Genomic DNA, 20,398 nt, shown 5'->3' on the forward strand with positions numbered 1-20,398 from the left:
AAAAAAAAAAAAAAAAAATGTTTAAAATTACTTACCAGTAAAATGACTTCACTCGGGCCCCACCCCCACCTCCAAATCTTCAGGCAGAATTGGCAGGGGTGCATCTCAGTACCCAGCAGTTTCCCATACCTCCCACCTCCAGGAACCCACCCCCTGCCTCCACCGTCCCATTTCACTTCAGTCACCTTCAACCCAGCCCTCTACCCCAAGGGAGCAAGTCCTGGGCTCCATACCTGCTGAGAACATTTCTTTGAAGGGCTGAGTAACAAATCCAGAGCCTCTGACTCCCCTTTACCTTCTTGCTCCAAGTTTACCACTCTCAGCTGGAAGCGGGTAAAAGAAAGGAGCCAGCTGTCTCTGGTGCTGGGAAATAATGACTGCTCCACGTCTGACTCTAAGCCCAGGGGTCTTGTTCTCCAGAGCTGCCCCCAGGCCTCAGCGGCACTGGTTCCCAGAAGCCTGGGGCTGGGGCCGGTCCTGTAGCCTACAGGTCTGCAGGACTTCCTTCCCCAGGGCCCTGGTTCTCCTGCTCCCTCACAGAGACCCCTCAGCCTGCATCTCCCCTCTCCAATTTGATCAGACTCCCAGGCCTGTTCCCTTCCTCCAGGTGGGGGCTGAGACGCAGGGTGAGAGTGTGGTAGGGAGGGGCCTGCATAAACAGTCCAGGGAGATCTTAATCCAGCCTGGGATTCTGGCAGGCCCTCTTGCTTCCCTTCCAGAGGGAGGGCAGGAGTCAGGGACCTGGTCCAAGTCTTAGGCCCAAGACCAACCAGCCAAGTCCCCTGGCCTCTCAGGGCCTTCAGTTCTCTATGTAGAAAACAGGGAAATGTGGCCAGGCATGGTGGCTCACGCCTGTAATCCCAGCACTTTGGGAGGCCGAGGTGGGCGGATCACTTGAGGTCAGGAGTTCGACACCAACCTGGTCAACATGGAGAAACCCTGTCTCTACTAAAACTACAAAAATTAGCCGGGCATGGTGGCATGTGCCTATAATCACAGCTACTTGGGAGGCTAAGGTGGGAGAACTGTTTGAACCCAGGAGGTAGAGGTTGCAGTGAGCTGAGATGGCACCACTGCACTCCAGCCTGGGCAACAGAGTGAGACTCGTCTCAGTAAAAAAGTATATAAATAAATAAATAAGAAAACATGGAAATGTGAGGGTGGGATTTGAAGAATGGGGTATCTGCAGCTGGAGGGGTACACCCCATCACCTGGTCTTCAATGTCTCCAGGTTCCTGCAGGACATACATCACTGCCATCGACATCCCAGGCACATGTGTGTTGTGTGTGTGCACAGGAGGGTGTGTAGAATGTGACACTCACCGGGGGGTGCTTGCGCTTCCTCCCAGGCCTCCCCACCTTCCGTGCCGTGGTGCTGGGCTCTTGGCGCTCCTCCTTGCCACGCGGCTCCTCTTGCTCCTCTCCGTCCTGCAGGCATAGACACAGCCTGTGAGGCCAGAGGTGGATCCAAGCAGTGTAGCATTCCAGGCCTGTCTGGGGCTGGCCCTGGCCTCCCTTCCAGCCCCAGCCTCCTCCTGTTCCATGAGCCACACTTCCAGGGCTGTATAATATACCTCCACAACCTCCCCTCCTGCCTGGTGAGGCTTGAGTCACCCCTCAGAGCCCCACTTAAAATATATCCTTGGCCAGGCACAGTGGCTCACGCCTGTAATCCCAGCACTTTGAGAAGCCAAGGCAGGAGGATCCCTTGAGGCCAGGAGTTTGAGACCAGCCTGGGCAACATAGTGAGACTCCATCTCTACAAAAAAACCCACACCCATATATAAATATATAAATAATACAGATTTGTGTATATATATATATATAAAACATACTTGGGGGAACTTCAGGGCAGACCCTGCTGCCCCAACAGAAGGCATCTCTCCCTCTTTATTACCACATTTTCTAAACCCTAAAATTGTAACACAAGCTCTGATAAAGGATTTGAGTGAAAAGTTTATTTATACGAGAAAGTTTTTGTTCACAGGTACACAATTACATTTGTGATCTACTTAATGAATCACCCCTATTGAAAATAAAATTGCCGGGCGCGGTGGCTCACGCCTGTAAGCCCAGCACTTTGGGAGGCTGAGGCGGGCGGATCACGAGGTCAGGAGATTGAGACCATCCTGGCTAACACGATGAAACCCCGTCTCTACTAAAAATACAACAAATTAGCCGGGTATGGTGGCACGCACCTGTAGTCCCAGCTTCTAGGGAGGCTGAGGCAGGAGAATCGCTTGAACCTGGGAGGCGGAGGCTGCAGTGAGCCAAGATCACGCCACCGCACTCTAGCCTGGGAGACAGAGCGAGACTCCGTCTCAAAAAAAAAAAAAAGAAAAGTAAAACAGGTGAAAAGAAATATTAAATTTAGTAACATCTACTTGAAGTCCAGGCAATACTCAAAATGAACGACTGTGGAAAGTGGAGGACTTGTACAGCTGCGAACACCCCTGCCATGTGGAACTGGCACCATGCATGCCTGTCAGCCTGCAGAAGGGTCTCAGGTACGACCGAATCTCAGCTCCTCTCCATCTCTTGCATTCACTGGGTTTGGAACAGAAGTTTGTTTTACTCCCTACCCCTCACATAACAGCTGTGCAGGGCTGGGCCCTGACGTGCTTGTCTCCTGGGGCAGAGAGACAATAAACCTAGAAAGTCCTGCCTCACTACTCCAGCCTGGCCACAAACCACCCACAAGTCCCTTCTGACTCAGCCGGGCTCTGGCATGACTAATCCCCAGCAGAAATGATGCTGGGGAAGGAGGGAGAAAGACGCCCTGACCCTGCAGCCTGCAGACGGACCACAGGCTCTTCTTCATACCCCGCACGATGTCAGGAGCCAAAGATGGCTTTTGGGCCCTCCCCGAGGAGGGCGCCAACCCAGGGAAGTGCTGGCAGCACAGATAGAGAAGAGGGTCCACAGCTCTCCTGGAGACCTGAGTAAGATGGCCCTCAACATCCTACTCAACTTTCATTTTCTGTGATTGCAAAATACCTTGTGGTTTGCCACATTAATTTTTGGTGATAGTGGGACACACAAATGGAAACCTACTGTGACCGGCTGTAGACATAAGACCAGCAGGAAGAGCATCCCTGGCCCCTCCATCCATCCTCCAGCTGAGGCATGTCTGCAGGGCAGACCATCATGGCTCAAGTTCTGGGAGGCCTCCAAAGACATGCACATGGAGGGTGAACAGAGGTGCCCGGTCTTAGCACAGGTGGTGGCCACAGTCAAGCTAGAGACAGGCAGAGCTCACACAAGAGATAGAGAGAGAATGCTCGGAGGTGCAGAAGAGGACCCTCGCAGGTACAGAAGAGGTGTGTTGTGGGAACAAGGAAGGGGAGAGCTGCCAATGCCAGAGACCAAAGCTGTCTGAGAAAGATACTGAGGATGAGGAGGCTTAGCTAGGGGTCAGAACGGCTGACCTTCAAGAGCACCGTCACTAAGCTGTGCAGAGTGACATGGCAGTGTGGGCTGGAGAAGGGCCAAAGAGGACAATTTAAGGAGCACAGTGGAGGAAGCATCTGGAAAGGATGCCAGGGGACTGGGAAGCCCCGTGCCGTCTACGGAGGGAGAGGCTAGCCCCAAGGCTGGAGATCCTTCAGGGGCTCTTTTCAGGAAAGCACAGCAGAGGGGCGGTGAGGGCAGAAATGCTATGGAAAGAGGAGCCAACTCGTGGGAGCCTTCATGAGGGCTCAGGCTGCCCAAGGGCACACGCCACAGGGGAGGGGAGGCCTGCTGCTTCTGAACCATCTTCTGAAGACCCCAGACCCACCCCCCCAAACGTGTAAGAAGGGATCACACAGAGAGGACGTGTTGCCAGTGCAGCTTAGTATTTGTGAAGGTTCTGATTGGATCTATACAACTGCTAAGAATTTCAGGCTGAGGTGGGGCTTCTGATCCGATTCTACTGGTGCCAAATGGGCACTGTCTTGATCAGCACATGTAAAATCATCAGGGGTCATGTGAGGTCATGGAAAGAGCAAAGTGGGCATGAGCCCAGCTTGTCCATTTCCTAGTTACAGTTACAGGAGCAGCCTCTCGGAGCCTCCGTTTCCTCATCCATAAAATGGGGGTATGAAGGTGTCCATCCCGTCTGCTTCTTGGGTTTTGAGAAGACAGCTTCACAAAAGGTCTGCCTCTTTGTCTGTTTTGTTTACTGCTGAATCCCCAGCGCCTAGGGCAGATTCTGGAAAAACTCCTACTGCCCATAAATTCTGGGCTTTAAACTATTTCTTTAACAAGCTGCATTTGTGACAGAGGGATTCATTTGACTTTCTTTCATTGTGAACTAATCCGAGATGTGAAAGCCAACCAGAGCTTCTGATCAGTGAAAGGGAACCACAGTTACCACACAGCAATGACCTAAAAACAAAGACGCTTGACATTTCATGATGGGCACCAGCTTCCATTGGGCATGTGGAGAAAGCCTTTGGGGGCCCCTACAGGCCACCCCTCTGCCATATGCAGTCCTGCTAGCATCTCTCACCTACACCATGTGTGCGGGGCCTGGAGGTGCTTGGCACATCTTTTTCCCTGTTGGATTCAATTCCATGCAACCCAGCCCAGGGGGGAGGGGTGGACCCCCCGGTGCCAGGCCACCTCTTCAGGTCCTGACAGGTCCAGAGAGGGCGGGGAGTGCCAGGCAGGGGTGCTCTGTGTACCCCACACCTGGTGCAAGGAGCTTCACGGCTGGCCCAGCATTCAGGCCCCGCATGCTTCTGGGCCATGCTTAGAGTCTCCACGAGAGCCAGGTCTGAACAACTCCTGGCCCTTCCCCTTGACATTTGGCCGTAATCGCAGTGTTGTGAAAAGCACGTTCTCTTCCACCAGCTCTTCCTCGATGGAGTCTTAGGGCAAAGCAGGAAGTGATGCTTCTGCTCTGGGCCTGCCTGAGGTTCCCTCTGCAGACGGAGGGGGCTGACACGCTGAGAAGGGTAAGCAGATGGCTCTGGCCGTGCCCCTCAATGGCTCCAAGGAAGCGTAGCAAGTGGTTCATTCTCGCATCTGTCACGGGGTCTGTTTTATTCCATATCTTTGCTGATGGGTTCAGCAAAGGAATGTAAAATATGCTTATCAAATCTGCAAGTAGCCCTCAATTAGTAGGCGTTGCTAATACTCTGAAAGAAAAGAATCTGATCTGTGGTGACGTGGAACAGCTGAAAAACATGGTTCGCGGGAAGAGATTTGAGCCCAGGTTGGTCTCCTCATCTGTCAAGCCAGGGTATTGAATTTGTCCACACTTCCAGTGCAGAGGGGAGGGGCGGAAATTCCAGACATGTAGGCTTTGGAGAGGGCAGAGCCGGGCTGGGAGTTTCGCTCTGCTCTTTGCTTAGGAGTAACTTCAAGCTCTTTAACCTCCCTGAGTCTTGCTCTCCTTATCTATAAAATGGGATGATACCTACTTCACAGTGATGTTATAAGAATTAAATGAGGTGATGTAGCAAAAGTTTGACACATGATAGTCACTCAAGAACTGCTACCTTCCCCCGCTCCACACATCCTGATTCGTACTTCACTCCCACTCCATCCTCCCCAACCCCCTCCTTGCCTCGTGCAAATCCCAGCACGCTGCCCACCATATGCAACGATCCCTCACTACCACACAGAGCCCAACATCTGGCGGGTGCTCCTGCCGCAAGATATGTGGCAATACCAGGGCTCTGGGAGCTTTCCAAAATGCAAAGCTGATTATGCCACTCTGCAGAGCTTAAACCCTTGCCATGGGGGTTTCCGGGGGCCAGGAGGATCCAGCCAAGCTCCTCAGCTCATGTGCAGGACAGTCCCCAGGATTTGGCTGGATCACCTTCGTCTCCTCTCCACACTGTGGTCCCAACAGACAGCACCAAGCGCGAAAGCAAACTGCTTCCAGCCTCAGTCCCTGGGCATAGGCTGTTCCTTCTGCCCGCACCACCTTCCCATCAGGTTTATCAGCAAACTGTTACTTGCTTTTCCAGCCTCATATCCTGGATTCCCCGCCCCTAGACCCCCTGCTCCCATCCCCTGCCTAGACTGAGCTGAAAGACCCTTCCTCTCCTATAGTTTCCCTACCCAGCATGACAGTGGTCAGCTCCTTGAGGGAAGTATGGGTGTCTGATTCATGCTGGCATCCAGAATGCCTAGACCGAGGCACTTAGTCCAAGGCAGGCACTTGATGAATGACTGTCACAGAGTAGGTGCTTGACATGAATCCATAGACGCAAATAGAGGCACACGTACAAATCTACAAACCTGTACAAATACAACTGTATACCAGGTTCCAGTGCCTCTCGGATCTTTACAATTCCAGATTAGGAAGCAAGAGGACTAAAACGTCCCTTCTAGACTTAAACATAATTGTCGCTTTGCATTTATATAATTCTTTGCAGCTTTCAAAGCACCTTCACATTTGGTGGCCTGTGAGATTAGGTGGTTCCTCTCTCTAAACTTCTGAGGCTATGATCTGACCTACATTTCAACACTGCTCACTGGATGGATTATTTTAAGCCATATACAACGTCTCATTCTGATGCGCTGGGTTATGACGGTAATAATCTCTCACATTTGCACTGTACATGGTAATTAACAGAGCATCTTCATATATGTTATTTCATTGTATTCTTACACTTTATGGAAAGCAGAGCTGGTATTATTTTTTTCTATTACACAAGTGAAACACCTGAAGCTCAGAGAGATTATCTGACTTGCAGGGATCAGAGAGCCAGGAAAGGAGGCCTTTCGAACCAAAATTTACATCTTTTACTTACCAGCCCATGGGTCTTTCTACTGCAACATGCCACTATACTCTACCATGTCAACAGACACACAGTGACACCATAAAGATAACAGGCAATCCAAAGTCAAGGCACACTGGCATTCACAGGCACAGACACTCTGGGCTGGCTGTGCCCAGACACAGGACCCCTCCCCATAAGAGATTTATGTCTCTTGAGGCCCTTGCCTAGAGACAGCCAGCCTGACATACGTGTGTTCCCTTCAGTACTTAAACCGGATGCTACTGACCCAGCATCCGTAGAGCAGATGTCTCAAGTTGGTGCTTGAGTCGAGGGGATGAACTTGCCGGATCTAGCCAACTACTTGCCCGGGCCCCCTGGGACAAGAAGCATGCACAGCCTTTGCCAGCTGGCTGGCTGGCCTCCCAGGGACTGTCTGTGATCATGGGATTCAGTGAAACAAACTGGCTTCTGCAAGAGGCAGAGCCCTGTCCCGGGCTGCCTGAGCACCAGGCTCTGAAGTCATAGCCACACGCTCACATACCCCAACGCCACACACATACGCACATATGCTCGCCGCACACCCGTGCCCAGGCCAACCTGCAGAGGCTGATCCCAGCGTGAGGGGTCAGGCAGTGGCCTGGGAATCACTGTAGATGCACATGGGCCCAGAGCCCTCCAAAGCCCCCCTACTTTTTCTGATCTCAGTCACCTCCCACGGCTCATTGGCCCTTTATTTCAATTATTCAACAATATCCAACAAATAATCATTGACTGCTTAAGTGGTGTCATAATTACTGAGGAAAGCCCTCCATCCTCCTGAAAGGCCACTCTCCTGAAGGGGAGGGGCTGTGTTTCATTGGTGCCTCTGAGTCCCCCACATTTCCTGGGTACTTGCACACAGAGATGTTCCAAAAATGCTAAATAGCTGACAATGCTGGTGCCCGTCTGGTTCCCAGGCCCTCCTGCCAGAGCTGCAGCCCCTTGTCCATAGCCTGTCCACCTGGCTGGGGCTTCATTGTCTTCTGGAGGTTCAGGGTGGGCCAGACCTCACACCCACAGAGCAGCATACCTCAGCCCTGTCCACCTCTGAGGTGTCGGTGCCATCACAAGGCCAGACATAAGGGGGCACTCAAAAAATCTATTGAGCACCTACTGTGTACTGGATACAAAGATAAACAAATAGGAAACTCAGTTCAGAGGGAGACGACGACATGTAAACAAGTACCTGATGCCATGCTGAGCCCAGAGTGGAGTGTGCCACTGCTTTGCCTGTGGCCACTTCCATGGCACCAAGCCCACTCATGTCTGCTCCTTCAGCAGCACACCCAGCTCTGCCAGCCCTTGCTTAATAAAGGGGAAGATCCAGATAAAACTATTTTGTAGCCATATAGCCTCTCGAAGCCCCAGTTGAGGAACCTCTGATCATTATCCTGCTCTGAGTGCCTCCTAACTAATCGTGATGACGGAGTGAGTCAATCACTATGCAGAGAACACTCTTTTGCATGTCCTTCCATGCAGCAAAAACATTATGTGGGATGATTACAAGGAATATCCCTAATGCCCCGTGGCTCTCTGCAGAGGCAGCTGCAGGGCATAACCAGGCCTCCTGTGCCAAGCCCAGGTGCCAGAGAGGAAAGGCTCATGTCCCAATTATCCTGGGACGCTGCTCTACCGCTCAGCTCCACTCCTTTTTTTTTTTTTTTTTTCCAGGGTTTCACCACGTGGGCCAGGTTGGTCTTGAACTCCTGACATCAGGTGATCCGCCCACCTCAGCCTCCCAAAGGGGCTAGGATTACAGGCATGAGCCACCGCACCTGGCCAGCTTTTTTTTTTTTTTTTTTTTAGAGATGGAGTTTTGCTCTTGTCACCCAGGCTGGAGTGCAATGCCGAGATGTTGGCTCACTGCAACCTCCACCTCCCAGGTTCAAGTAATTCTCCTGCCTCAGTCTCCCAAGTAGCTGGGTTACAGGCGTATGCCACCATACCAGGCTAATTTTTGTATTTTTAGTAGTGACAGGGTTTTGCCATGTTGGCCAGGCTGGTCTCGAACTCCTGACCTCAAGTGATCCACCTGCCTCGGCCACCCACAGTGCTGGGATTACAGGCGTGAGCCACTGTGCCCAGCCCATTCTTTTCTGCACAGCTGAGCCTGGCCTTTCCTGCCCTGACCCTGGGCAGTTCACCTTCTCGGCAGGGCTGGGCTCCATCCCTAACCTGGCCATTAAGAGCAAGAGGGACCCAAGTGACTATGGCCCCTCACCTAGGACCCTGAAGGGATCTACAGCCCCTGCATCAGGAGTTAGGTCTCATCATCACTTGCCTTGTTTTACTTTTGTTCAAGGGATAAAGGGACCTCAGGCCTTTTGTGACTGATGACCCAAAGAGAGACAACATTCCCTCTACGTGCTAGGCTCTCAGTGGACTCTAAGCCCACACTATGTCCCCACCCATGGTTTCCTACTGTTCTCCTGCGCCCCTGCAATTCATAGGGCGGCAGTGGGTCTAAACCACAAGGTGTGGGTAGGCAGGTAGGTAGGTGGGTAGGCAGGTAGGTAGGCAGGTAGGCAGGTAGGCAGGTAGGTAGGTGGGTAGGCAGGTAGGTGGGTAGGCAGGTAGGTAGGTAGGTAGGCAGGTAGGCAGGTAGGTAGGCAGGTAGGTGGGTGGGTGGATGGGTAGGTAGATATCCAAAATAAATTATAAAGCTAACTTAACATATGCCATGTCCCAGTGTTAACCACTCGCACACACCATCTCGTCTGAACCTCTCAAGCCAACTAGGAGCCGTTTTCCTGCTCACAGCCATGTTGCCAAGTCACGTGAGAGTCCAGCTTCAACACAAGCCTGTCTCCAGGGGCCAAACAACCCCCACCCAAGACTGTACTGACTGCAAGGTTAACTAAATTTGACATGTAATAATGTCCAATTTAAGAGAATTTTAGAGAAACTGAAGCCCAAAATGTAGCTCCTGCTCAGCTCAGGGATGGGCACTGTTTGTATCACAAACCTGCTGAGCGTGCCCAGGCCTCTCCTAACTCCCCCGAAATCAGCGTGTGCGCCATTATCGCTGGTGGGTTTCTGAAGAGGTGAGGGTGCAGCGGCTTTTTCTGTAGCTATTTAAATGTACTAAGAAGGATGCTCTTTGAAATGACCTTACAGCAATCATTGTCAAGCAAAGAGCCAGCCCTAAGTGACCATGTGGGGGCATCTGAGTGCAAGAAAGGCAGAATGTGCCCAGGAGCAGGTGACAGACTGAGGCCAGCAAGAATGACTGCCACTGGAACTGGCAGGGACCCCACCCAAGGATGGAGGCCCTTGCACTTGGAGACCAGAGCGGAGAGAGCCCACGAGAAATCAGTGGCTGCCAGGCCTCTGGGCTGGACTTTGATGGGGAAGGGAAAGGAGGAACCGCAGCCCCAATGCTGCCCACAGACACATACACACACACGTGCAAACACATACTTACTGTTTCCCTAGCACAAATATGCACCCCAGCTGCAACTTCCACTATGGGCAGGAGAAGGCTTGATCAGAGGAGCTGCCTAGCACCCACCCACCCCTGGAGGGTAGGCATGGCTTACCCACCTTGATGTCTTCCTACCCCTCTACTAGGCCCTCCAAGTACGGTCACTCAGTTCATCCAGCAGCCTTGCGGAGCCCTGCTATGTGCTAACTACCTGGAAAGGTACCTATGTCTGAAGAAAGGGAGGGAGGAAGAGAAGAAAAGAGGAGCGGTATGTCCAGAGAGGGAGAGGCAGGGAAGAAGGAGGGCAGGAGGCAGGAAGAAACGGTAAGAAGCTGCGTGTCTGCAGCAGTACCTCCATCTGGTGTGTGTGCCTGTACACACAGGTGGTGTGTGCAATTCCTGCTGGAGATGAAGTGCCCCCAGCTTCTGCCCAAGGGCAAGAGCGCTATTATGCGGTGAAAGGCTTTCTCCTGCAGCAGAAGTCCAGGGGAGGACTACGAATTCTCATTGCATCACCACCAGGAGGCACTGTTCATCCCGTCCCCCTTCACGCAGGAGACAGCCTAAGGAGTACAGAAGCCAGCCTCATTCCAGCCTCAGCACTACCACTTACAAGCTGTGTGACTCTGGGCAAGTGACTTAACCTCTCTGAACTTCAGTTTAGCCCTTAATAAGACAGAATGATGAAAATAATAGTGTCTACCTTATAGGGCAATTATAAGAATTAAATAAGATAGGCCTGGCACAGTGGCTTACACCTGTAATCCCAGCTCTTTGGGAGGCCGAGGTGGGCAGATCATGAGGTCAGGAGATCTAGACCATCCTGGCTAACATGGTGAAACCCCGTCTCTACTAAAAAAAAGACAAAAAATTAGCTGGGCGTGGCGGGTGCCTGTAGTCCCAGTTACTCAGGAGGCTGAGGCAGGATAATGGTGTGAAATCGGGAGGCGGAGCTTGCAGTGAGCTGAGATTGCGCCACTGCACTCCAGGCTGGGTGACAGAGCAAGACTCCATCTCGGAAAAAAAAAAAAGAATGGAGTAAGATAATGTATGCACATGGTGCCCGACAGAGTCAGTATTCAATGCATCTTAGCCATTGTGTTTCTGAGGCCAGAGGAAAGGGGGTGACACTGAGACCAGGAGCCTGCCCTGGGGCTCTGGACTCCCCTCTGATTCATATTTAGGGATCTGAGGTGGCCCTTGGACTGCTCTTCGTCCCCTGTCCTGCTCCCTCTACCCCCCATCCTCTGCTCCATACTCCCCTCTAAGCTCTCAGCCTCCCCACTGCTTGCCTCCCCACCCACCCTCCACGAGGCCAGCCCCCTCCCTCTGCTGCGGCAACATTTACCAGCTGACTCGCCCTGACCACAGCCCCAGAGCTCGGCCTGCCTCCTCCCCATCTCCCCAAGCAGCCCTGCTCTGCCCACCATATGGATGGCGGGTAGGGTAGGCGGCAGGTGCCAGGGGGACACACACAGGCCACTCTGTACACTCCCAGCCACAGCATGGCTGCCTCAGCCCAGCACCCACAGCTCTGCACTCTGCCTCCCTGATCCTGGGCTCCAGGATTATTCTCCTCTGGGAGGGTCTTGGCCACTCTCATTTTCCTTTTCGTCCTATCCGTAAAATATTTCCCGAGCAATGGCCGGGCGCGGTGGCTCACGCCTGTAATCTCAGCACTTTGGGAGGCTGAGGTGGGCGGATCACGAGGTCAGGAGATCGAGACCATCCTGGCTAACATGGTGAAACCCCGTCTCTACTAAAATACAAAAAAATTAGCCGGGCATGGTGGCAGGCGCCTGTAGTCCCAGCTACTCAGGAGGTTGAGGCAGGAGAATGGCATGAACCCGGGAGGCGGAGCTTGCAGTGAGCTGAGATCGTGCCACAGCACTGCAGCCTGGGCAACAGAGCGAGACTCCATCTCAAAAAACAAAAAATAATAATAATTTCCTGAGCACTTACTCTGTGCTATTCCAGGTCCTGGGGATTCACATGGAAGAAAATCCTCCAGGCTAGCAGTGAGCAGAAGTTATCTACACCAATAGTTCTCAACAGCTATGCGCAACAGTATCCCTTGGAGGGATGGTTAAACAGTGCCCAGCTGGGTCCCATCCCCCGAGTTCTGGCTCAGCAGGTCTGGAGAGGGGCCTGAGCTTCGCCTTCCCAGGTGATGCTGAAGTTGCTGGTTTGGGGATCCCACTTTGAGAACCACTGGTCCCCTGCAAACTGTAATACAAGGCCGACTACAGCCTGGGCTTTGAGGTTTTGACCAGGGAGGAGAAGAGATTAGGGAAAGAGCCCCCGCGGCAGAGGGAGCAACATAAACAAAGACCTGGAGACTCCAGGAAGCATGGGAGTGGGGCTGGAGTGAAAGGTGCATGGAGGCGTGGCTGGGGGCGGTGGGGAGAGGGGGGGCAGAGGCTAGAAGGCCACATGGGGCCAGGTGGTGGAAGGGCCAGTGGTCGGCCACACCCCTTCCATCTGGCTTGCCAAACAGTTCCTTCGTGCATAGTGCCCCTGGCACCTGTGCCAGGCTCCCTGGGCTGCAGACCAAGACTGTGTCTTCCCCTCGGCAGCTACCAGCACCCCTGCCGCAGGCCTGGCTTTCATGGGCTGCTGTGGTGGCTGTCAGTGGCTCTCCCCACCCTCCCTAGGCGGCTCCCTGGAGGTGCTGGAGCCAGCCCAGAGGTGCCAGGGAAGTGTGCCAGGTGAGCCAGCATGCGTAGTGTAGGCGTGGGCGGCTGGGGAGGAGGCCTGGCTATGGCCCGGCCCTTGTCTATCCAGATTGCTGCCATCTTTTGGCATGACCCCCTGCCTGCCAGTGTGTGAGTGTGCACACTCTATCAGCACCGGGATCTAGGGCTGGGTGTGTGTTTGTTGCCGCTTGAGCCAGAGCAGTTACTATGGGTAGATAATAATAGCAATCGTAATCCCTCATAATTGGACCAGACTTTGCTGTCTGCAGGTCACTTCCATGCCCATGACCTCATCTGACTTCCACAACCACCCTGTAAAACAGCAAGGCTGGAGTCACTGTCCCCATTTTCCAGCTGAGCAAACACAAGCCCAGATGCCCTGAAGTCACATCTCCAGTAAGTGGCATGCTCAGGGCTAGGACCTGGGATTTCTGACTCCTGGTTCAGCGCTGCTTCTCAATCCTGAACTATTATAATGCAGATCCTCACCTGCTGCGGTCCATCGGCGGGGGCCTGGGACTCCGCAGCCCAGAGCAGCAGCAGCGGCGTGGGAGTACAGTCCAGTAACAGGAGTTTGTCCCAGCTGTCCCCACCTCCCCACCTGTGGGGAGCAGCTGACCAGTGACTGCCAGTGCATCGATGGGGAGCTGCGTCAGCAACTGTCAGGACATCGGACCCGGAGTGGGGCGAGGCTCAGGGTCACCTTATCCGACAGAGAAAGCAAGCCAGGCCCAAAAAGGGGAGGGAGTCAGCCATGGCCACAGCTGCCGCTCCAGAGCACAGGCGGCTGCAGGTGTCTACAGCTGAAGGGCCTGGGTCTTCATGCTGCTTGAGTCCTGAAGGGGAGCAGCCTAGGGGTCCGCAGGTATCCAGGACTATTAGTTCTTTTCCCGTGGGTTCAGAGGGGAGGAGACTGATCAGTCGCCCGGGCGCCCTGCCCAGTGGGCCGCAGTGTGTGCTGGCTTTCTGGCCCACTCTGCCTGACTGGGTGCACACACCCCCGTGGCGCTCTACAGGGTGTTGGGCTGGGAAGGCAGGTCCCTGAGCATCATGTGCACTCCTGGGATGTATACGTGTGTCCCTAGCGGGACCTATGCAGGTAGGGCTGTAGGAAGGGCTAGGGCCTGGGAGGCAGGAGAATAGGCCCTCATCTGGACCTGCCACTGCCCAGCGGAGCTCAGCTTCCTCATCTGCAAACTGGGGGCATCTGTCCCTGCCCCATTTGTCTCAAGAGTTGTCCCCAAGGACCAAACAGAACCACTGATGGAAAACTAGGAAACAGAAACACACTCTGAAGAATGAGTAAACCCGGGAAGGAGCTGAGCATGCGAGAGGGAGGTCTCAGAGCTGATGCCCTTCAGGTAGGGTGCCCGGCTGCCTCTAGCCCCAGAGTGCCCAGGGCCCCCACAGCTGGTGCCAGCTGTCCACCTTTGTTGCAAAAGAACCAACTGCTGCCCCCATGAGCATGCCCGGCTACTCCCAGACACCACCAAGCATCACAATGTCCAGCGCTACTCGGGAAGGGGAGCAGGCAGGGGGACTGTGGACAGAGGCACAGCAGACAGACATGCCAGGAAGGCCTATGGCCATCATAAGATCCCTGGAGGGTGGCAGTGAGCTCACCATTCCATTGACAGAGGGCAACACAGTCCAGTGCTGGGGATTAAGGGGTAGCTTTTCTTATCATGGGGACACAGCTTGGTAAGGTCCCAAGGCAGCCTGTAGGGACCCAGCAGGGACTCCCGTCAGTCTGATGTAATCTCCTCTGACTGATTCAGGCACAACCTGGAGTTCAGCAGAAGGGTGGAGAGGCCACCCCCAACTAGATTCTGAAAACATGGAGGTCACCAGCTCCGTGGCCAAAAGCCATACCAAAGATCACCCAGCTACATTCACTTGGAGCCTGGGGTGGGGGGCAGGGACAGGAAATCACCATCTCCAAAGTGCACTGGCGCCACAATGAGCCCAGCCTGTGCCTCCGTCCGTGCGGGAGGGTGGGCCCCCACGGAGTCGTGTTTACTGTGCCCCACCCCAGAACTTGTCTTTGGCCCCCTAGAAGCTACTGAACAGCTTAAGGAAACAGAGGCAGCTAAGAGAGAAAGTGATTCACCTGAGGGCTCACAGCTAGTAAGAGGCGGGTCTGAGAAGGAATCCAGGTTCTGGGACTCTCTGTGAGGCCGAACCTTCACAGTGGCACAAACCTGGGCTTTGAGCCACTGTGCGAATGCCATGGTGGTTAAAAGCCTGGGTCCTGGAGCCAAATGGCTGCTCCACCACCAGAATCGAATCTCTGCAAGCCTCCGTTTCCTCATCACCCAAACAGGGATGTGATGGTCCCACACCCTGTCGTGAGCACTGTGTGATGTGGTCACGCGCTCAGTATGAGGAGCTGGCTGTCATCACGTAGGGACAGGGCTCTCCCTCTCCCAGGCCAGAGGGTCCCCAGCAGAGCCCACTGCTCACCTTTCGGTCCTCCTCCCGCTCTGCAGCAGAGCTGCTGGTGTCCCCGGGGCCGCTGGAGGGCATGGCGGGCGGCTGGGCGCCGGGAGGCAGGCTGGGGCTGCGTGGGGCTGGGGGACTGCTGGGCTTTGGGGAAGGAATTATCGTGGTCTTTGGAGGCGAGAGTTAAAACTTAAACATAGATCCTGGTGTTGAGCCCTCTGGTGAACGGTGCCTCTGTCAGCCTGTGGGTGAGGGCTTCGATGGTTCCACCTGTGGAGGAGAGAAGAGGATCAGTGAGGCGGAGCACCCCACCCTCCCTGGGTCAGGCCCTCAGCCCAGGGCCACACCTGACCTAGGAGACCTGGGGTCTTGCTCCTCCTCCTGGCCTCCCCAGCACCCCAGAGAGCAGAGAAACCAAGGCAGGCTCCCCTCAGGGCCACCTCCTACCCCAGCAGCCTCTGAGAGCCTTGGACGTGGCAGCAGTCTCCCCTCCGTGTCGCTGCGGCCAATGGGTGCCACTTCTGGGACCTCCAGCTGCCTCCGCCTCCTCCCTTCTCTTCATTCACAGCCGTTCTCTCCTTTGAAAGCTTCCCGCATCCTCCCTCCCACCCCAGCCAGCCCCTGGGAAATCCCAGCCTCCCCCAGAGGCCCCCAGCCCGGCTACATTTTCCTTCTAATCTGTCCTCACCCCCACCCCCACACCTCCCGCCACGTGGAGGAAGTGAGTGCAGTCACAGGATGTAGTGAAATGAATGTCACCTCACTTCAGGACCGGCGCCTGGGCCCAGAGAAAGCTGAGGTCTGAGCTCAGGCTGCAGGCCTGATTGGCTCTGGCCTAGGAGGGAGAGGCCGAGGCCACCGTCACGGCCACAGCCACGGCCAAGGCCACAGGTCACGGCCACACTGAGGCAGGAGTGAGGCTGCTCTCTCCCCCATCCCATGAACCAGCCCCATTTGCCTGCAGAGCTGGTGGGCTTGAGGGGTCCTCTGAACCCACATGGCTGAGTTTTAGGGGCTTGTCTTCCCTCTGCTCCAGGTGTAGGCCTCAAGCCAGTGAAGTAACAAAGCCTGCAGCTCAGGCCACAGCTGGGGTGGGGGTGTTGCTGCCTCAGCCCCTCACTCAGAGACACACAAGAGCTCCCCTGCTCCCCACCCCCGGAGGAGGCGGCCGCCAAGCCCCTGCCTCGAGTATGCCAGGGCCCAGGAGGGGATTGGCAGGCGAGGGAGAGAGGGAGGCAGGCTGGATCTGGGCCCACCCACACCCTTCCCCTTCCAGTTCCTGGTTCTGCTTCCCCAGCTCCCCCTCCCTCCTGGCCTTCTCCTCCCATCCCCCTCCAGCCAGGGCTCCCTGGAAAACCAGGACCGGGAGACAGCACGGGCTTGGCTCTCCCACAGGCCCAGCCCCTTTCTCCAGGGGAGCACTGTTGCCTGGTAGTGGGTGCCCCAGCCCTGGCTCTGCCCCAGGGGGGAGTGGGAGGAAGGAGCTGGCGGGAGGAGCTTCTTAGGGCCAGGACAGGAAGGGTTCCATCAGATTAACCCAGAAAGGCTGGAAGTGGGCTTGCCCCACAGCTAAGCCCTGAGGCAGCCCAGGTGCACTGGGTCCATTCCCCATACCCCCAGGCTCAGCGTCTATTCCCCATACCCCCAGGCGCAGCGCAGCGCTGGGCTCAACGAAGGTTTGGTGCCCGAAGGTTTGGTGCCCGGGGTCCCTGAGAAGGTGAACGGCAGCGGAGAGCAGCTCCATGGGCCACATGCCACTCAGGGCCTGGCTCGTGCTCTGCATCCAGGCAGCCGCTGTGCTGTGCCCAGTTTACAGGTGACGCTAAGATCGACAAGACCAGGACCCATCAGAGGCATGAACCCAGATCTCTCTGACACTAAAGCTGTGAGGGGTTGGGTTCACGTCCCCCAACACACACCACAGAAGCAACTCTGAAGATCCCAGCAGAGAACTGGTCCAACTCAGAAGCGCACGGCTCCCAGCCCTTAGCAGCCAATGATTCCCTGTCAAGCCCCACTCCCATTTGTTACCACAGACATCTCCAGCCACCCCAAAACCAAAACCTTCAAAAGGGTCAGAAGCTAAAAGGGGCAGAGTATGGTTGGAAAGAACGTTGAGCCCGAAGTCTGTAGGGGTGGGATCTACTCCTGATGGAGGCTTCCCCAGCCCTCAGTTTCCCCACCAATGAAACGGGAAAGCAAGACCCCTTCTATTAATAGCTCTGACTGGCCAATCTACCCTTAGAGGCTTCATTCTTCCTTCAGGCAGCCCAGCCATGGGGAGTGGGCTCTCCTGGGCCCACAGTCCCAACACAGCAGCAGGCGTCCACCACTCCGGTCCTTCACCGCACAGCCCTGGCTGCTTCCAATACCAAAGTGTTCTCCCCACCTGGGCCAAGGGCTGCACTGCAACCACCACCGCCACCAAAAAACCCTTGCTGAGAACGCTACCACCATGAAAAGCAGCTTTTATTTCCTCCTTTTAGAATCCACAGTGATCATGAATAATGTTTGTAACAGCCACTTAAAAAATTTCAAGGAATCCCACCATGAAGACATCTTCGTATCACAGCTGATAGGATCACCATCTCCACTGCTTCAACTATAAAACTGTTGCGGAAAAAGAACTGAAAGCTTTGAATATGCATACCAAGGCTCACTACCTTCTAAATTCAGTGCAGTAGAAACATCTTTTGTTTGTTTGTTTAGAGCAGGTTCTTGCTCTGTCACCCAGGCTGAATGCAGTGGCAGTATCACAGCTCACTGCAGCCTCAAGCTCCCAGGCTCAAGTGCAAGTGACCCTCCCGCCTCAGCCTCCCGAGTAGGTGGGACTACAGACATGTACCACCACACCTCCTGGATTTTTTTTTTTTTTTTTTTTTTGTAGAAACAGGGTCTTCCTATGTTGCCCAGGCTGGTCTTGAACACATGGCTTCAAAGGATCCTCCCACCTCAGCCTCCCAAAGTGTTGGGATTCCAAGCATGAGCCACCACACCTGGCCAAAAGATTTTTTAAGAAGACATAAAATTACAAGATTAGGCTGAACAAGAGAAGGAATACCACCAACAAAATTGTGGAATCTGGAAAGCAGACTTGTGACAGCCAAATTTCAGACAGGCGTGTGAATACTGATATATAACACAGTCTTCAACAGATGCTTATATGATAGCATCAGGTACTCTGGGACTAGGGCTGAAGAGGATGCGTGTGTGAGAAACGAGAGGCTGAGTGAGATAAATGAATTCCTAGACCCTCCTCTACAAGTCTGAAGGTTTATCTGTAGTCACTGGAGGGCATAAAATAGGGGGTATTTGCACAGAGTCACTTGGCACAGCTGAAAACAAAGATGATATATCAAAACCAAGGAGAGGAAGGTTATTTATTTATTGAGACAGAGTTTTGGGTCTTGTTGCCCAGGCTGGAGTGTAATGCCGCAATCTCGGCTCACCTCCGCCTCCCAGGTTCAAGCGATTCTCCTGCCTCAGCCTCCCGAGTAGCTGGGATTATAGGCATGCACCACCACTCCCGGCTAATTTTCGTATTTAGTAGAGATGGGGTTTCGCCACGTTGGCCAGGCCAGTCTTGAACTCCTGACCTCAAGTGATCCACCCGCCTTGGCCTCCCAAAGTGCTGGAATTACAGGTGTGAGCCACTGTGCCCAGCCAAAATTATTAAAGAATAAACCAAATCTCCAAATCTTAAAACAATCTTCCAATTAGAATTATTTTCAGCCAAATTATCATTTAAGTGTGAGAATAAAATAAAGACATTTTCTTTTTTTTCCTTTGAGATGGAGCCTCGCTCTGTCGCCCGGGCTGGAGTGCAGTGGTGCAATCTCCGCTCACTGCAAGCTCCACTTCAGGGGTTCATGCCATTTTCCTGCCTCAGCCTCCCAAGTAGCTGGGACTACAGGCGCCTGCCACCACGCCCGGCTAACTTTTTTCTATTTTTAGTAGAGACAGGATTTCACTGTGTTAGCCAGGATGGTCTCAATCTCCTGACCTCGTAATCCGCCTGCCTCAGACTCCCAAAGTGCTGGGATTACAGGCGTGAGCCACCACGCTTGGCCCTTTTTTCAAATTTTCTCTTTTTTTTTTTTTTTTTTGAGATGGAGTCTTGCTCTGTCACCCAGGCTGGAGTGCAGTGGCGTGATCTTGGCTCACTGAAACCTCCGCCTCCCGGGAGGTTCTTTTTCTCCTCCGGAGGAGGTTCACTCCTCCCGGGAGGAGTGTAGTGGTACAATCTCCGCTCACTGCAAGCTCCACTTCAGGGGTTCATCCCATTCTCCTGCCTCAGCCTCCCAAGTAGCTGGGACTACAGGCAGCCACCACCACGCCTGGCTAATTTTTTGTATTTTCAGTAGAGATGGGGTTTCACCATGTTAGCCAGGATGGTCTTGATCTCCTGACCTGATGATCCACCGGCCTCAGCCTCCCAAAGTGCTGGGATTACAGGCATGAGCCACCACGCAAGGCGCCTTTTCTTTTCTTAAATAGACATGGGGTCTCACTATGTTGCCCAGGCTGGTCTTGAACTCCCGGGCTCAAGTGATCCTCCCACCTCAGCATCCCAAATTGCTGGGATTACAGCCCTGAGTCACTGTGCTGGGCCCCAGTAAAGACATCTTCAGACATATCAGGCCCCACGCTCCTTTCCCAGGAAGGACAGGACGATGTCCTCTAATACGCAGAAGATCCAGCACAGGAGACATGGGAAGGGAGGCTCCAGGATGAAGGGGAAAAGAGGCCACACGCCAGTCACCCGGCATGAGCCAGAGAGGGTCAGCCTTCCCACTGAGACTAGGGCACTAGTGCCGTCATCACCATGCCCTCTGCTGTCCAACTGTCTTTTTACCTGACAAAACTACAGGTATCGCTCGTGGCCATACTCTGCTATCTAAACCCAGGAACTGAAAAGATTCCTTCTTTCTTTCTTTCCTTCCTTCCTTCCCTTCCCTTCCCTTCCCTTCCCTTCCCTTCCCTTTCCTTCCTTCCTTCCTTCCTTCCTTCCTTCCTTCCTTCCTTCCTTCCCTCCCTCCCTCCCTCCTTCCTTCCTTTCTTCCTCCCTCCCTCCTTCC

At 54.1% G+C, this 20,398-nt stretch overlaps 1 protein-coding gene across 3 annotated transcripts in view; it reads right to left on the minus strand.

Moving 5' to 3' along the window:
- Positions 1 to 20,398, minus strand: part of DNMT3A (DNA methyltransferase 3 alpha) — a 116,035-nt gene that overhangs the window by 71,130 nt on the left and 24,507 nt on the right. For 2 of the 3 annotated variants that reach the window (XR_001886513.1, XM_017876846.1), the window contains exons 2-3: positions 15,342 to 15,590; positions 1,324 to 1,428 (exon numbers count right to left, since the gene is read on the minus strand). Coding sequence is in view for 2 of the 3 variants with exons in the window: in XM_017876846.1 (XP_017732335.1) it covers positions 1,324 to 1,428; positions 15,342 to 15,404 (168 nt within the window). In the remaining variant the exon portion in view is untranslated. Of the gene's footprint in view, positions 1 to 1,323; positions 1,429 to 15,341; positions 15,591 to 15,767; positions 15,909 to 20,398 lie in introns of those variants that run through there. The other variant, XM_017876847.1, reaches the window with a different exon arrangement.

The sequence above is a fragment of the Rhinopithecus bieti genome, unplaced genomic scaffold (genome assembly GCF_001698545.2).
Source record: "Rhinopithecus bieti isolate Rb0 unplaced genomic scaffold, ASM169854v2 scaffold_7681, whole genome shotgun sequence".
In the NCBI taxonomy this organism is placed as follows: Eukaryota; Metazoa; Chordata; class Mammalia; order Primates; family Cercopithecidae; genus Rhinopithecus; species Rhinopithecus bieti.